Source organism: Aricia agestis, chromosome 11 (genome assembly GCF_905147365.1).
Source record: "Aricia agestis chromosome 11, ilAriAges1.1, whole genome shotgun sequence".
Classification (NCBI taxonomy): domain Eukaryota; kingdom Metazoa; phylum Arthropoda; class Insecta; order Lepidoptera; family Lycaenidae; genus Aricia; species Aricia agestis.
In genome coordinates, this window is record NC_056416.1 from 5,955,604 (window position 1) to 5,969,825 (window position 14,222).

At 35.0% G+C, this 14,222-nt stretch overlaps 1 protein-coding gene across 6 annotated transcripts in view; it reads left to right on the top strand.

Moving 5' to 3' along the window:
* LOC121732033 (ecdysone receptor) overlaps positions 1-14,222 on the top strand; it is a 254,008-nt gene that overhangs the window by 196,698 nt on the left and 43,088 nt on the right. For 4 of the 6 annotated variants that reach the window (XM_042121780.1, XM_042121781.1, XM_042121782.1 and 1 more), the window contains exon 1: positions 11,539-12,210. The exons of the other annotated variants lie outside the window; for them this stretch is intronic. In XM_042121780.1, coding sequence (XP_041977714.1) covers positions 11,895-12,210 — 316 coding nt within the window. In that variant the 5' untranslated portion in view covers positions 11,539-11,894. Of the gene's footprint in view, positions 1-11,538; positions 12,211-14,222 lie in introns of those variants that run through there. 6 annotated transcript variants of the gene reach the window in all.

Below are 14,222 nucleotides of genomic sequence, written 5' to 3' on the forward strand. Positions count from 1 at the left end.
TCTTTATTACGTTCCAGCCACTTGAAATTTTCTTCATTTCAAGCTTAATGAAAATTATTTTTCTGTTGATTCATTTACTAAATCACATTCTGTATATTTTGTTATAGGACTCAGCATTTCAGGGCTCTTCTGTTATTAGAACAATTTCATTTTTATTGCATAATATTATTATGATTCCTTATTTTAAGATTTTACGGTATCACGTTCATGTATACCTAATAAATATCATTAAATAAAAATTATATTTGTTACAATCATAGGTATTCAGAATCCTAGGATTTGAGGACTCGGGAACGTCTCAAAGTTCGTCCGTCCGTAGGTAAATGTTTGGCGCTTGTCCAGCATCGCAACTAGGACACGTTCGTAGGTGTCTAGAAAACCGTTGTTGGCAATATCCTTAATAGGTCACACGGAATTCTAGACTTACACATCGCTGCAAATACACCATGTGCATTTTAAGAACATCTTATTAAAAACTTTAATAAAAAACGACTCAGATAAACTCATAACTTCCTCGATCTTCTTTCTTGAAATTGTGTACTGTATATCTTTAGATTTATAAAATTTACTTAAAGTAAAACAGCTTACTCTATAAAAGGATTCAATTTATTATTTATCAAAAAGCTCCCTTCAGGTATTTCATCATATTCGGATACATTTTGTTCTTTGTTGCACTTCGCGTAATTAAGACGTCTCCATGAAGTAAACCTAAAGCCACCTTCTCATGTTCTTGCTTATTGGCCCTGACCATGGCTAGCAATTAGATGTAATTACCATCAATTTGTAGCTTCCAATGTTATTCCTGCTCTGACATGACGATGTACTATGCAATTATTCTTCCTTTGCAAATTAAACCTTGACTCCTCCGTGTCTTATTTTACTATGCCATAAACGCATGTGCAGTTTTAATATTATTCTCGACTTCCTTCTCGCTGAAATTAGTTTTCGATTTTATGTGATACTTTATCACTTCCCTTCATCTTCGTTGAATGGGTTTTAGGATTCTGTGTACGAATGGTTAAAAAGGGTCCTAGCAACTAGAAAGCCTAGGATTATAATATTATTTATTTTTGTAACTTATTATGTTTTGTCCTTTTCAGTATGGCATCACATTGTTTTTTTTTTATTTATTTATTTAATTTAGGGCCGTCTATGGGCTCTGCGCCCATATCCTTTTTTTGCTATCTTTGTATTGTTTTTCGCATTACATTGTTTCTCATTAGATATAATATACATTATACAGTTTAAAATTTTCTTAGATAATGCATTTCTCTTGCTGCTCATAAAACAGAACAGCTTTTTACAAACATTTTTAACATTTGTTTGCAATCTACGGAACCGGACTCTAGGCCTCGCACTTGGCTGGCTTATTGAAATAAGCTTTGAAGATTATTACAATTTTAATTATCACTCGCTGCTTCTGGTTAGATATATTCGTTGTTTATTATCTATTATTAGTAACTGCTAACACTGTAATCTCGCGTAAAAGCCTGTACGAAGCTGTTGCGAAATTACTGTCGTAACTCAAAAGGTGTTCTGAATACTGATGATCGGTTATATAAACTTGTAGATAGCAGTGTGCCAGCCACTAATGTAATATACATCTGGATAACGACAGTTCTAAAGACAGTTCTAAATAAAACCCGTGACCACCGACCACAAGAATATCGTTTCCTCCGCGACCACTATGTCTAATTGCAAAGTTGGCAAAGCTTAACGCGTCACACCCTGTCATTCAGATTCTATTATAATATTTTGTTTTTTGGCAAATTCTCCCTGGCCAGAGTCAACGCTTCCTCTGACAGTTGACATGATCCGTTTTAAGATACATTTTTTGTTGAGCAAAAAATAGTTCAGTCTCCGCTTTTGCTCGAAAATAATCTCCCCCGCCTACTACGTCTGTTTTTAATTTTAAATTAGCTGTTTTACATTGTTTTCTTTTTCTTTAATCTGTGAACAATGGTGTGGGTTATGTGTTTACCACTTCTATATAAGTAATTGTAGTAACTAAGTTCTAACATGTAATTGTTTATTGTTCCTAATAAAGAAAATAAAAAATAAAATAAAGTTTTCCAGTACTCTCCGGTTCCTTAATTATTTCGTGAGTTTTATGGGATCATTAGAATTCAAGACACTTTTCAAGTTTTGAAAATTGCCGAGGACTTTGATATTAATTTATCGTGCGTGACTGTTTAATTACCTGCTTTAAATCAGCTGCGAAACTGTAATTACATATTTAATTAAAGAACAAAAAATGTTAACAAAGAAATGTCAAATGTTGTTGACTCGAAAGATCCGTTTTTTAAGATTGTAAAAATTCTAATTAAAGACTTAAAGCATACTTTTAAGCAGACACATCTGAAATTTTGCTACGCATATTCTGAACCATTTCAAATTACTGTCAAAACATAGCAAGTAGTTCTAGAATTGAGTATTCGTTTCTAGCTTGAGAAAGAAAGCTCAATGCTATTTGGAACAAGCACCTAGTGCGTAAGGTCAGGAGTTACGCAAATGATGCAACGCGAATCTGCAGGCGAGGCACGCACGAGCAACGGTCAGTGCATCAGCGCATTGTTGGTGACCTATTTGAGACTAGAAAATACTAGATACAATGTAACTGATACTAAGAAACTGAACTGATACTAAGGTGCGAACTTATAAGCTTGCAAGGTTTTGCAAATTGGAATTCATAAAGTTGACGCGTGAAGATGAGTTACAAATCATTTAATTAAATTAAAAGATTCAAAATCTTGTGTCTTCCTTCAGCCTTGTTGTAGTCGTTCCGGACGGGGACAAGACGAGCGCCAATTTTGTCGATAATAGTACATAAATTCATTTGATTTGAACACTCTTTTTGAAAAATTTGAACACTCTTAATCTAACTCCAAAACGTAGTCCTCGCCTGGAGACATATTTTCAGTGTGGCAGTTCTCTTTCCCACCCAAAATGTTGTTATTTTTTCATTTTATGTTAATAAAAAATATTGTTTACAATATTTTACAAGCAAATATTTTATTTTATTTAAACTGAAATAAAAACGCTTTATATTTTACAATAACACCTTGTAAATAACGTAATGACATACATATTTTTAATTCTACGAAATAAGTTTGCTAACGGTTTATTATTTTATGTTTTCCGTTATATAATACAAAACATTTTCATCTTCACCAAGTTGAATATTTTTATTTTCAATTGCATTTTGATTTTTTTATTGGCTTAAAATAAGATAATTTTTATGCCTAATACCTATTGGATACTTCTAACCATCAGTAGATGCTTATTTTAATTTTATTTTCAGAGTTTTTTACTACATGATTGTTATTAAATCACCTTATTATAAATCGTTTCCTCCATAAAAATCTGCAATTCCTTAACAATCCGTGTTTACTCAGGCCGGTAATAAAGAGAACATAAACGTTCAACAAACAGCGATACGAAACTTGCAAAAATAATCTCCAGAAGCTGGTAAATAAACTCATAAAGCATTGCCGTCTCTAATTATTACGAGAACTGACTTTCATCACGATTTACGCACGCTTAGGGAAATTCGGGGACTACCCGTAACTACATTAATTCTTCTTCTCAAGTTTTTGTTGTAAGCAACTCTTTATTCTAATTTTCTAGAGGTATTTTCGGTATTTTTAACATTAGACGCGTCTGTTATGTTGATTTGTCTGGCTGGATGTTAATAATTTCATGAAGCTGTTATTGTATTAGTTTTTTTTTGTTGCGTTCTAAATTGCTCTAATATTCTGTCATTTAGTTCTAGTTGTTACTTTGTAGTGTTTACAATCATTATAAGCACTTAAAGTTCGCAATATGCATTTGCACTATTGAATAAAAACTCATTAACATTACAGTTAATTCTTATTTCGCTCTCAGAAATAATAAGTTTGAAGCACGCACCAATAATCATAGCTCAAGTTCCCAGGGTTTACAATACAATGCCAGCCCATGGCAGACCTCAATAGCTTCCTTCGTTCGGACTCTATACTTGCAACTTGCCTTAGGGTTGTCCACTGTAGCTTTGTTCTGTGGCATTATTACAATCTCATTAAAGTTCGTCTTTCTTATTCTATAATATTTTGTCGAAAAGTATTTTCTGTTTTACTATTTTTTTTAAATCTCCATAAGTTATACAAAAATATAAACTCCCATTAATATTTTCAGAATAAACAGGAGAGAATAAGGCTTCTCGGAACATCATACTTCTTTCGCTAGCCCAAAAATGAGTAATAATCTTGTCAGATTTTATATACTGATTCATTCCATTGTAGTAGCCCTAGTCCTATCACGTAAATGATAGGATTAGATACGCTGTATAGAAGCAACTTAATATGTTCCTTCTGCATTTCCAATTTCGCCCTTATATTCAAGCTCATAGGATTTATTACGCGTTTCATCGTCTGTACAACGTTGGTATAGATGAAATTGCAGTGCATCTGACTTTCAAGCGAAAGTAAAGCTTATGTGATGTGGGTAAAGGCTACTTTTTTTCAAATCAGAGATTGTCTAGGCATTATGTAAGTTCGTGTGACTGCGAACGGAACGGTCTCTTACCAGGTCACATTAGTGCGAATGACAACATGACTGCCAACTGCCAAGTGCATGGAGTCAACGAACAGGATTTGGCATTGTGTATGCAATGGGTGCCATGGCTTCCTTGTAAATGGCTGAAATACATTTTGTGACTAGTAACTGTTCTATGTCACAACGTACCAAAGACCGCTTTGGTACCTTGCGGCATACATATACTTATTAGATTTTACTGCCATATCACGTAATACACATATTATATAAAAAACTTTTTTTCGTTTTTTCTAAGTTTTTTGTATTTAATTATTATTTTGAATTATTTCCTTAATTTATTTCAAAATTCATGAACATTTAATGTTTATGAATAAACTTCTTATTTATGTTTTGGACCAGTACTGGAATCTGATGTCTGCAGCGTGTTGACTGCACCAACAATATCACTTGCGTTATAATTCGTTTTTATTACTTTAATTGCATGATCCAGACTGCATTTAATGGCACGACCATTTCTTAGCTATACACCGTGACGAACGACCGGTCCCACTCCGGCATTTAAAACTATGCCGGCATTAACCCTGGCTTTATCTTTAATACCATCGTCATTATTCGCTACTTTTTTTGCGCCGGCACTGAGGCGCAGCAAGTTTGATAACCCGGAGACCTTGGTCTTAATTGCGCTTCAACAGACCATTCCGTCTACTTTTTATTCGCCTGCATCGCTACTAAAAACGCTGGCTACCCAGCTGACTTAAAAGGTGCGACAAGTCAAGGAAAACTCAAACCAGTTGTGAACATTGAAACTTGTCGTGTAACCGGCGGTTGCGATACTGAGAAAGCTACGTTTGTAATGACGGTTTCACTTGAGGTTTTCTCGACATATTTTTTTCACTTTATAGAGCCTCTGTGGTACACAAATTCAATGATTTTATTGTTTAATACCAAGATGGATAAGGTTTTATTATGACTTCTTTAGAGGGGTTCACCATGTTCATTGTTCTCTACAAGGACGTTACATAGAGCGTAAAAATTTTCAGCAGCTCATGCGCCAATATTTTTAGCATCTTTTAGACGTTTTATCTTTTTCATATACCTCTAACAATTAATTTTATGTATGATTTATGAGTTTTTTTGAGATCACTAACTCATTTATTGTGTTTTTATTGTTCCAGGTATGTATTTGAATCGAAATTACAAACACGAGCGACGAAGAAGCCGTAAGTTCTTTATTGAAAGTTATTTTCTATAATAAATCTTTTCGTGGCAAAGAAATAAGTTAGATCATAACTCGGAGGAGTCAAAAACATTATATATGGCTCAAGTCCAAATATGGCACATTAATCATTGGAAATCTGTCGATATTTATCATACATAATGCATAACAGTGGTATTGTGAAAACTCTTAGTAGTAACGGTATTATTAGACATTTTCATGGCTCTTCCAGAAAGGCACATAATTCTTGTTCAACATCTTTATCTTATTTTTAAACATCATCTTTAAGAGTATAAAAAGCCTACATTAGTATTTAATGTACTTATTCTGTTTAATATTTTACGTAATGTACAACCTATTAAAATATTCTACTCACTAAATTGTCTATTTTGTAAGTAAGGGTTAACCCTTACAAAATTTGATGTTATAAATTCTTTAATATTCTTGAAAGCTTTGTTATCTAGGTAATGTAGCAATTGATATACTTACCTATACCAGAGACCAGCCATACACCTATACCTACAATTAATAGGATCGACATGAGCTTTTCTCAATCTATTTTAAAAATAATTTAAGGATTTGCTTGTCTGATATTAGCATCTCTAGTTTTAAGATCTGCAAAAGATTTTCGATGTAAAGTCCATATTCTGCCACAGTGGGTTGAATACGTCTTAGCGGTTAAATAAGGACGGAGGTAGAAAGTAAATTAGAAGTTTTTTCTACCACTCCAAAACACTACGCTCAAAAAAGTATCAGGTTTGTTTCCCACTAGTATCATAGACCACATCCTACCAAACGCATCAGATATTTCATGCTAGACTGCCCTCATGTTTTTAGCTTCGAAATTTCTGCCTAGTAAAATACTCTTGAATACTACGTTCTACTTTTCACTTATCTCTTCTCTCTATTCGATCTTTTAACGGATGGAATCAATATCTTAGTTTAAATCTTGATAATTTGTATTGTTTGATGTGTCGTGTTTCTCATTTTCTTAACTTTTGCCCAAATTATTGAATAAACGTTTATTTATTTTATTTATCGATAGGATGGAAAGTAATTTCGTGACGATTCGGCTGATTGTTTTCGATAAACCATTTGGAGGTAATCCGGTGTATAGTGACATCTCCGAATGTATTGGAGGGGGGGGGGGGGGGGGGGGGGTTGTGGTGAGAGCGGCCGTTCTACGCACGACTGGTCAGCCTCACGACTATAAACAGTACAGACGGGAACAAAAGTCGACAAACAATAAATATTTTTTATAAAATATTATGTCTTTGTAAATCTGACACTGATATTAATGAAATAAGATAATTCAGACGTTTAGATAGATAGATAGTGTAACGTAAAATTTGTATAATATATGTTTAAACGTAATTAATTTACTTAAAGATAGCAATAAATAATAAGCTAATTTTAGAATAAATGTAAATGGGAAAAATATTAGGCTTAAACATACTTTTTCCTCGAACAAACATTTGATTGGAAAATTATTATCAGCAAATAAACTTCAATGATTTGTGTATTTAACTGTACATAAGGAAAACTAGATGTATCTAACTCAATATAAAATTAGTGGTTTCCAAACTTGAAGCAGATTATCAATCAAATAAGCAATTTAGATCTTTTTTGCCCACTCATTGACAGAAAGGCAAGTCACGATAAATCGCTAGGTAGGTATTACTCGGTTATATTTTTTGTTCGCGCTAAAAATAAAGTATCAAAAGACCATTAAAACGATTCTTTTTAGATCTTTTGTAAGCACTACATTAACCTTCAATCTCAATAAAATGGCTGACGATTCATTCTAGCATCGTTAAAAGGCTAACAAGGAAGCTAAAAAATTTACAGATTTTTGTATTAAAATTTGAACTACAAAAATCTATTCGTTAAACCAAAAATTGTTACCAAGCTTAAAATAAACGAAGCAGATGAAAAAATCCACAATTTTTCTATACCAGATAAACTACATTCTATAAGAAATTAGATATTAATGTTGATACTGAAAGCTGAGATTAATAATGATCAATTAAGTTAATCATTGCTAAAGAATTTGCAGACATAAACGATAACTCTACACCCACACCATTGGGAAAATAACAAGATATATTTGATACTGTATCAACTGTATGAAGTATTTCCAGTGTTATGAGCTTGATCGGTGATACACACTTACACACCTACTACAAAAGATATTATCTCTGTTTTTACAGATGTGCTTAGTTATACAAAGTTGAGTCCTTGTCTTATACCTAAGAAAAATGGATTGGTAGACAACATTGAATCTTTTTAATTACTTATTTAAGGCAATGTTCAATATGTAATAATAAGGAGGCTTTTACGAAACCAACTTAACTTGATAACACCTCTAACGAGAGGCGATCTTGTTTACCTTTAGGGGCCTTCATGATGTTTTAGGTTCATGCCTCGTGTACCATCCATCGTCATCCTTAATTTTTCTATATTTTAAAGCAATATCTAGATTTTAAAGCTGTAAAATGCTTTTTCTGTTTGTTTCTCTGCTATTTATATATTATATTTATCATTTGCGTAAGTACATCATTTATATTTATTATTAAACTAGATGTCCCGGTGAACTTCGTGTCACTTATAAACCTTCCCTGGACCTTTACAAATATTTTAAGCTAAAATAAGCCTAATCTCGAATAGCGGGATTAACACAATTGAAAATCCATATAGATTGCTGACGCTTGTCAAGTCTCGAACATAAAATAGTCGAAATCTACAAATTATTCACCATCGCTGGCGGCCGACTGTAAACAAATAGGAAAGTTAATGTGTCGGAAGCAGTAGCATGGCGAATGGGTTGTCCAAAACATGGCGGGTCATCGACCGCCGTGACGTCATGGACGGCATTATGACAAATGGCACCAGCACGGGCCTGCACGGGATAAAAATTAGCGGATGCTTATCTTGTTATTTGTTCGTCGCCGCAATAGTTTTGTCACACTCACATGTACTATTGTGACTATTTGATAATCTGGCCTGACTATTGTGACTCTCCTTGGCTATTCTGCTCTTTAATTTTACAAATAACTTATACATATTTGTGGGCGGTGTCATATTCATACCAATCTCGCCTGTACTGCAGTTGTCATGTATGACTTATTATGAGTATTTGCTTAGATCTTTAAATTGCTCGTAAGTTGGATCCATGGACTTTAAAGATTTTTATGGACGATGTTTAAGCTTACTTGGTGTAAACAATTAATTTAAGTACAATTAGTAATAAGGAGTTTAATGTTTTACTGTGGTTTTACTAGCACAACTTGATATAATTAAATCTATCGTCACAGAGAATCTTTGTTTCTACCTTTAACATTTTTCTCAGGAGAGCAGCTTAAGTTAAAAAGCAGATCAATTAGCAACGTTTTTGTATCTTTTCTTCACCTGACTACTCGTTAACTGGTGTCTGATCTTATCTTGAACTATAAAAATAGCGGAGTGTGCAGTGTGCATATTTTCTAAACGTCTTCTTTAATGAGAAGTAAGTACTCCGAGTCCGTGATCTTATGCGATTCATATTAATCTCCGTGTAATTCTGTACACTAAGGGCCTGTTTCATCACTTTCTGATAAAGTGCCGAATAGGCTATCCACAACATTTTTGACAGATTCTCCATACTTGATCTGTCAAGTTAATTGTTAGATAGCCTATTCGTCACTTATCAGGAAGTGGTGAAACAACAAAACTAAATGTAAAGAGTTTCAACTCTACAAGTTCTTTTACCCAGAAACAGTTTATCGTTTTAAGCTTATAAACCTAAATATTCAGTCCAAAAATAAGTTTTATTGCTACTTGTTTACTTAACAATCAAAATCAATCACTAGTCACTACATTTTCGCGACATCCACAAGTCACGTCCAACCTCGCTAAATAGTTGGTGACATCATGGAATTTTTAGATTCGCGAATCGCGATATCAAAGTCCTAAATTTAAGTATGCCATGATCAGATTTCGATTTGGGTCGACTTTTCGCGCGTTATTATCTGTGATAACTGCATTTCTTAATCTTAATACTTGTCAAGGTTTAAATTGTACCTAGTAACTATAGTACACAGAATTCACATACTAAATAGGTACATACTATGTTTGGTTTGATTAGTTCTTTATAACTGTTTAATGTAACTTCCACCACTCATCCGCCTCCAAATTTTCTATGTAATTCCGACGCGTAATATTTCATACTTCTAAATTCTAATAGGTATCTAAAAAAGAAATTCTAGATTTTAACATGTGTACAGTGTAACCATGTTTTTAATATGTTTTTCTTTTGTTATAAGTAGGTACAGTACAATTGTTTTATTACTAAGTACCTACTACTTATTCGATTTTTTAAGAAGACCAGCATCTGAAACATAAATTAAATTATACCTTCTTTACACTTCGGCGTCTAGTAATAAATTTCAGGCCAGACGCGTATAAACGTAGATTTTACCCTTGCCAAGGGTATGAGGCCATAGTTCTGTGAGGTTGACGAACTGCGCGCATTAGCGAATCGCGGGTTCATCGCGAGGCCGTTTACAAGGATTTATCTCAATTCAATATTTGCCTATCATACTGTCTCTTTTTATTCTCTCTTTCTCCCTCTGCTACTGACCTAAGACATTCATGAGTTTCTAATTAGATCAGTCAGTCAGCGTACTTAAGTGGCCAAGGGTAGAGACTAGAGGCTAGAGCATGGTCATAGTATTTGGTACCCACATAGTTCTAGTTCTGTACAGAATTTCTAAATCAGATTTTTATTCCAAAATATAATTGATGAAGTACTTAATAAATAAAAAAATATGCCTAATAATAATTATTTCAAGTTAAGTACATAATTCAAAGTTAAAACCAAAACTTTAAATGTTGAATTTTGATATGCTAATTGCTTATAGTGATCGCGACTCGCGACCATGTTCCCAGCCAAAATGATAAATAATAATAATTGTTTTAAGTTGTAAATTATAATTTAAAGCAAAATAAGTACTAAAGTATAATTTTATAACATAAAAGAAGGATATTAAATAAATCACGGCTAATATTTTCAATTTATTTTGAAAATTTTTCCCACAAAGTTTATTACTTTTCAATAAGTATTTAAAGAATAACTTTGGTTTTTGCTGAGCTAGTAAAAGTTATAAGGTAGGTTAGTAGTAGGGAACCTATTCATTAGTCTATGGATTATTTTGCTCTATAATAGAGTACTTATAGGTCAATTCTCTATCTATACCTACCGCTCTACCACACCCTTTGCATATTCTCTGTTATTGTCGTTGTAATAGGTTTCTATTATAACAGCCCTTTTCTATAGGGCTATACCCTTTACCTAGCTAAAGGGTTCGTAGTTCTTGCCTAGGTGCCGCTTTTACAGAGATGTCAAATCTAAATATTAGTAGTAGGTACCTCAATTAAATGTACTGTCCCATATTATGGCTTCTATCATCAGCTATGTAACATAATACGTTATTAGTAATTAATTTAAATATTATCGAAACAAAGTCAAATAAGAATCGTTTATAAAGTTACGCAACGCTCGCCAAGTTAGATACTTGAAGCGAGGAGAGATGTTTTATATAAATTAGGCGATGCCGCGATGGTGTTATCGGCTGTACCGCCTCTACAATCTACATAGCGCCGCGCCGCGCACCGACTCGACTTTCTGTGCCACGGGCCCACGGGCCACGGCTGCGCGCGCGGGGCGCGGCGGGGAGCACGGGGCGCCGCGCGGCGGGGCGGGGCGCCGTGACGTCACGCTCGACCGTGGCAGTGAGTAGTGAGAGCGGTCGCGTCGGTTGTTCTTGTTCGCTCGCTGCATGTACCTCGGGGACGACGGTCGCGCCCGCGTATCGCGCTTATTATTTCTTCTCAAAGTAGACGCGTTTGCTCGATTTTTACAACGAATTCAACCGCAAACTTGTGACTTATTTTATTATTTTACTGTGCTGTGACTCGTGATTCGTTCGAAACGATCGTCCTATTGGAATATCGCCGGTCGCCGGCTAGATACGATTCGTTTCGGTGTCTACTTGTGCCTTGTGGATGTTGACTAGTGGATATCGAGTGAGTGCGAGTGGTGTAGTCGTGGAGCGGAGGATGTCAGTCAGCAGCGAGGGATTCGAATGCGTGTGACGGCCTCGTCGACATGAGACGCCGCTGGTCTAATAACGGAGGTTTCCCCCTGCGAATGCTCGAAGAGAGCTCCTCGGAAGTGACTTCCTCCTCGGCCCTCGGTATACCGGCGGCTATGGTTATGTCGCCGGAATCTCTGGCTTCGCCCGAGTACGGCGGGCTCGAACTTTGGGGCTATGACGACAGCATGCCGTACAACACGGCCCAGTCGCTCCTCAGCAACACGTGTACCATCCAGCAGCTGCAGCCGCCGGCTCAGACGCTGCCCTCCATGCCCCTCCCGATGCCGCCGACCACACCGAAGTCGGAAAACGAATCTATATCGTCAGGTAAGTTAGAAATTCATTATTCAAACGCTCCGGTCTCCGCCGCCTCGTTTTTGTTCGATCATGTTTTTAAATGACATCAGACGTCGATAGTTCTGCTACATTAATAATGTTGAAAGAGTATTTTCTTGTTATTTGACAAGATACTGGATAACTTATCTAGATTTATTCAGCAATGACATTGGAACTTGAGTCTCGAACACATAAAATTGCGTACTAATATTTTCGTACTAAGAAACACTTTAACTTATCACTGTTTTTAAGTGGTACGGTATCGGTTGACGTAGCCTGGTGAAGTAGCCTTTTTAATGAGACCACCGTACGGCCACCGTATTGCTTATCATTTTGTTTCCATAAAAAATCAGATTAGGAAAGCTTTAAGTATAGCGAGTAAAGCATTCAATTACCATACGGAATGCCTAACAAGAGCTTATTACCCGAGTATTATAGAAATAGCTGTACATGTTCTATTTAGTGTCGTTGGAATCGATTTTCTTGTAATTTACGAGTAATTTTGGCGGCAATCGATGATTTTGTGACCGCGGTGCGCTGTCAACGACCTTTGGCACCGATACCTTGACCGCCCGGAGTCTTCCCTGCAGATCTTAATGTTTTGTTTACATTCTTTTACCTAACAGTTAGATAAAAGAAAAACAAAACTAACCTACAAACTGTGGACCGTAAATTATAAAATTTACATTGCAAATTCAAAAGATTAATAGAAATATTAATATAAATAGAAATATTATGACGCCATATTTCACCATTACAAGAAGTGTGCAGTGAATCATCCCCGTGGGCGACGAGGCTACGTAGGTCTCAATTCTCAAATCTCGATGATAGACCTTGTACCTTGTAGGTAGAGTAACCCTACAAATATTACAAAAATCCTACCGCGCCCATTCGTCAACCAAGTAAGAAACAACAATCGTCAATGTTTAATGTTTATTTATACATTTGAATCTTCTTTGAAGCTAGCATAGACTTTGTTAACTTCTATGGCTATTCCGAAAAGAAATTATAAAAATTATTAACATTCCTTCATGTCAGACAAGTGTTGATGTTAATAATACAACAATAATTAGTTATTTATACAGTTGCAATATAAAATTGTGTATAATAATCACTATAGAATCTTTGTTTTACAAAAAAAACAAAAGGCGGCATTTATATTTATTCCTATTTCAAAACCATTACGCGAAAAGTCTGTTGTACTAGCATTATAGTTTTGCTGCTTAAAATATAATACTTACTATGATATACTTATGTATTTATATTTTACTAGCTGTTGCCCGCGACTTCGTCCGCGTGGACTTCAGTTTATAGTGCGCGGTGTCAACAAAATTGGTGTCAAAAGCTTTTTAAAACCCTGGTACCCCTTAAATCAAAATACTCAAAACAGCCGTGTAGTGTGTACATAATATGATTTTTTTTTACTTAATTAAACTTTTTTATACCAAATTTTAAAGCTTATTTAGCGTTACACAACTTAGCTGCATAATGCATTACACAACCTTAGCTTTGCCCAATGCCCATAAACTATTTAGTATTTATTATTGGTAGACTGTTTCTGATATCTATGATGGTAGGTGAGTTATTTAATAACATGTATAACAATCGAAAGAATCGCAAATATTAATTCAACATGGTACCACCTCTTATAGAAATACATATGAGCAAGCGATAGCGCGATCTAGGCGACTCTTGGCGCCATCTGTTCCAGTTTTTGGAACTAACTTAATTTGAACAAATTTACGCTTTAACACCCCCTTACAACCCCTTTTTCCAGTAAGAAGTAGCCTATGTCCTTTCTCAGGCTTTAGATTATCTGTGTACAAAATTTCATTACAATCGGTTCAGTAGTTTTGGCGCTGTTGTTTTTGAATTTGATATCTAAGTTGGTAGGTGAGTTATTAGTTAATAACGTGTACTTAGAACAATCGAAAGAATCGAAAAACGGAATTTTTACATGGTACCACCTCTTATAGAAATACGCATGAGCAAGCGATAGCGCG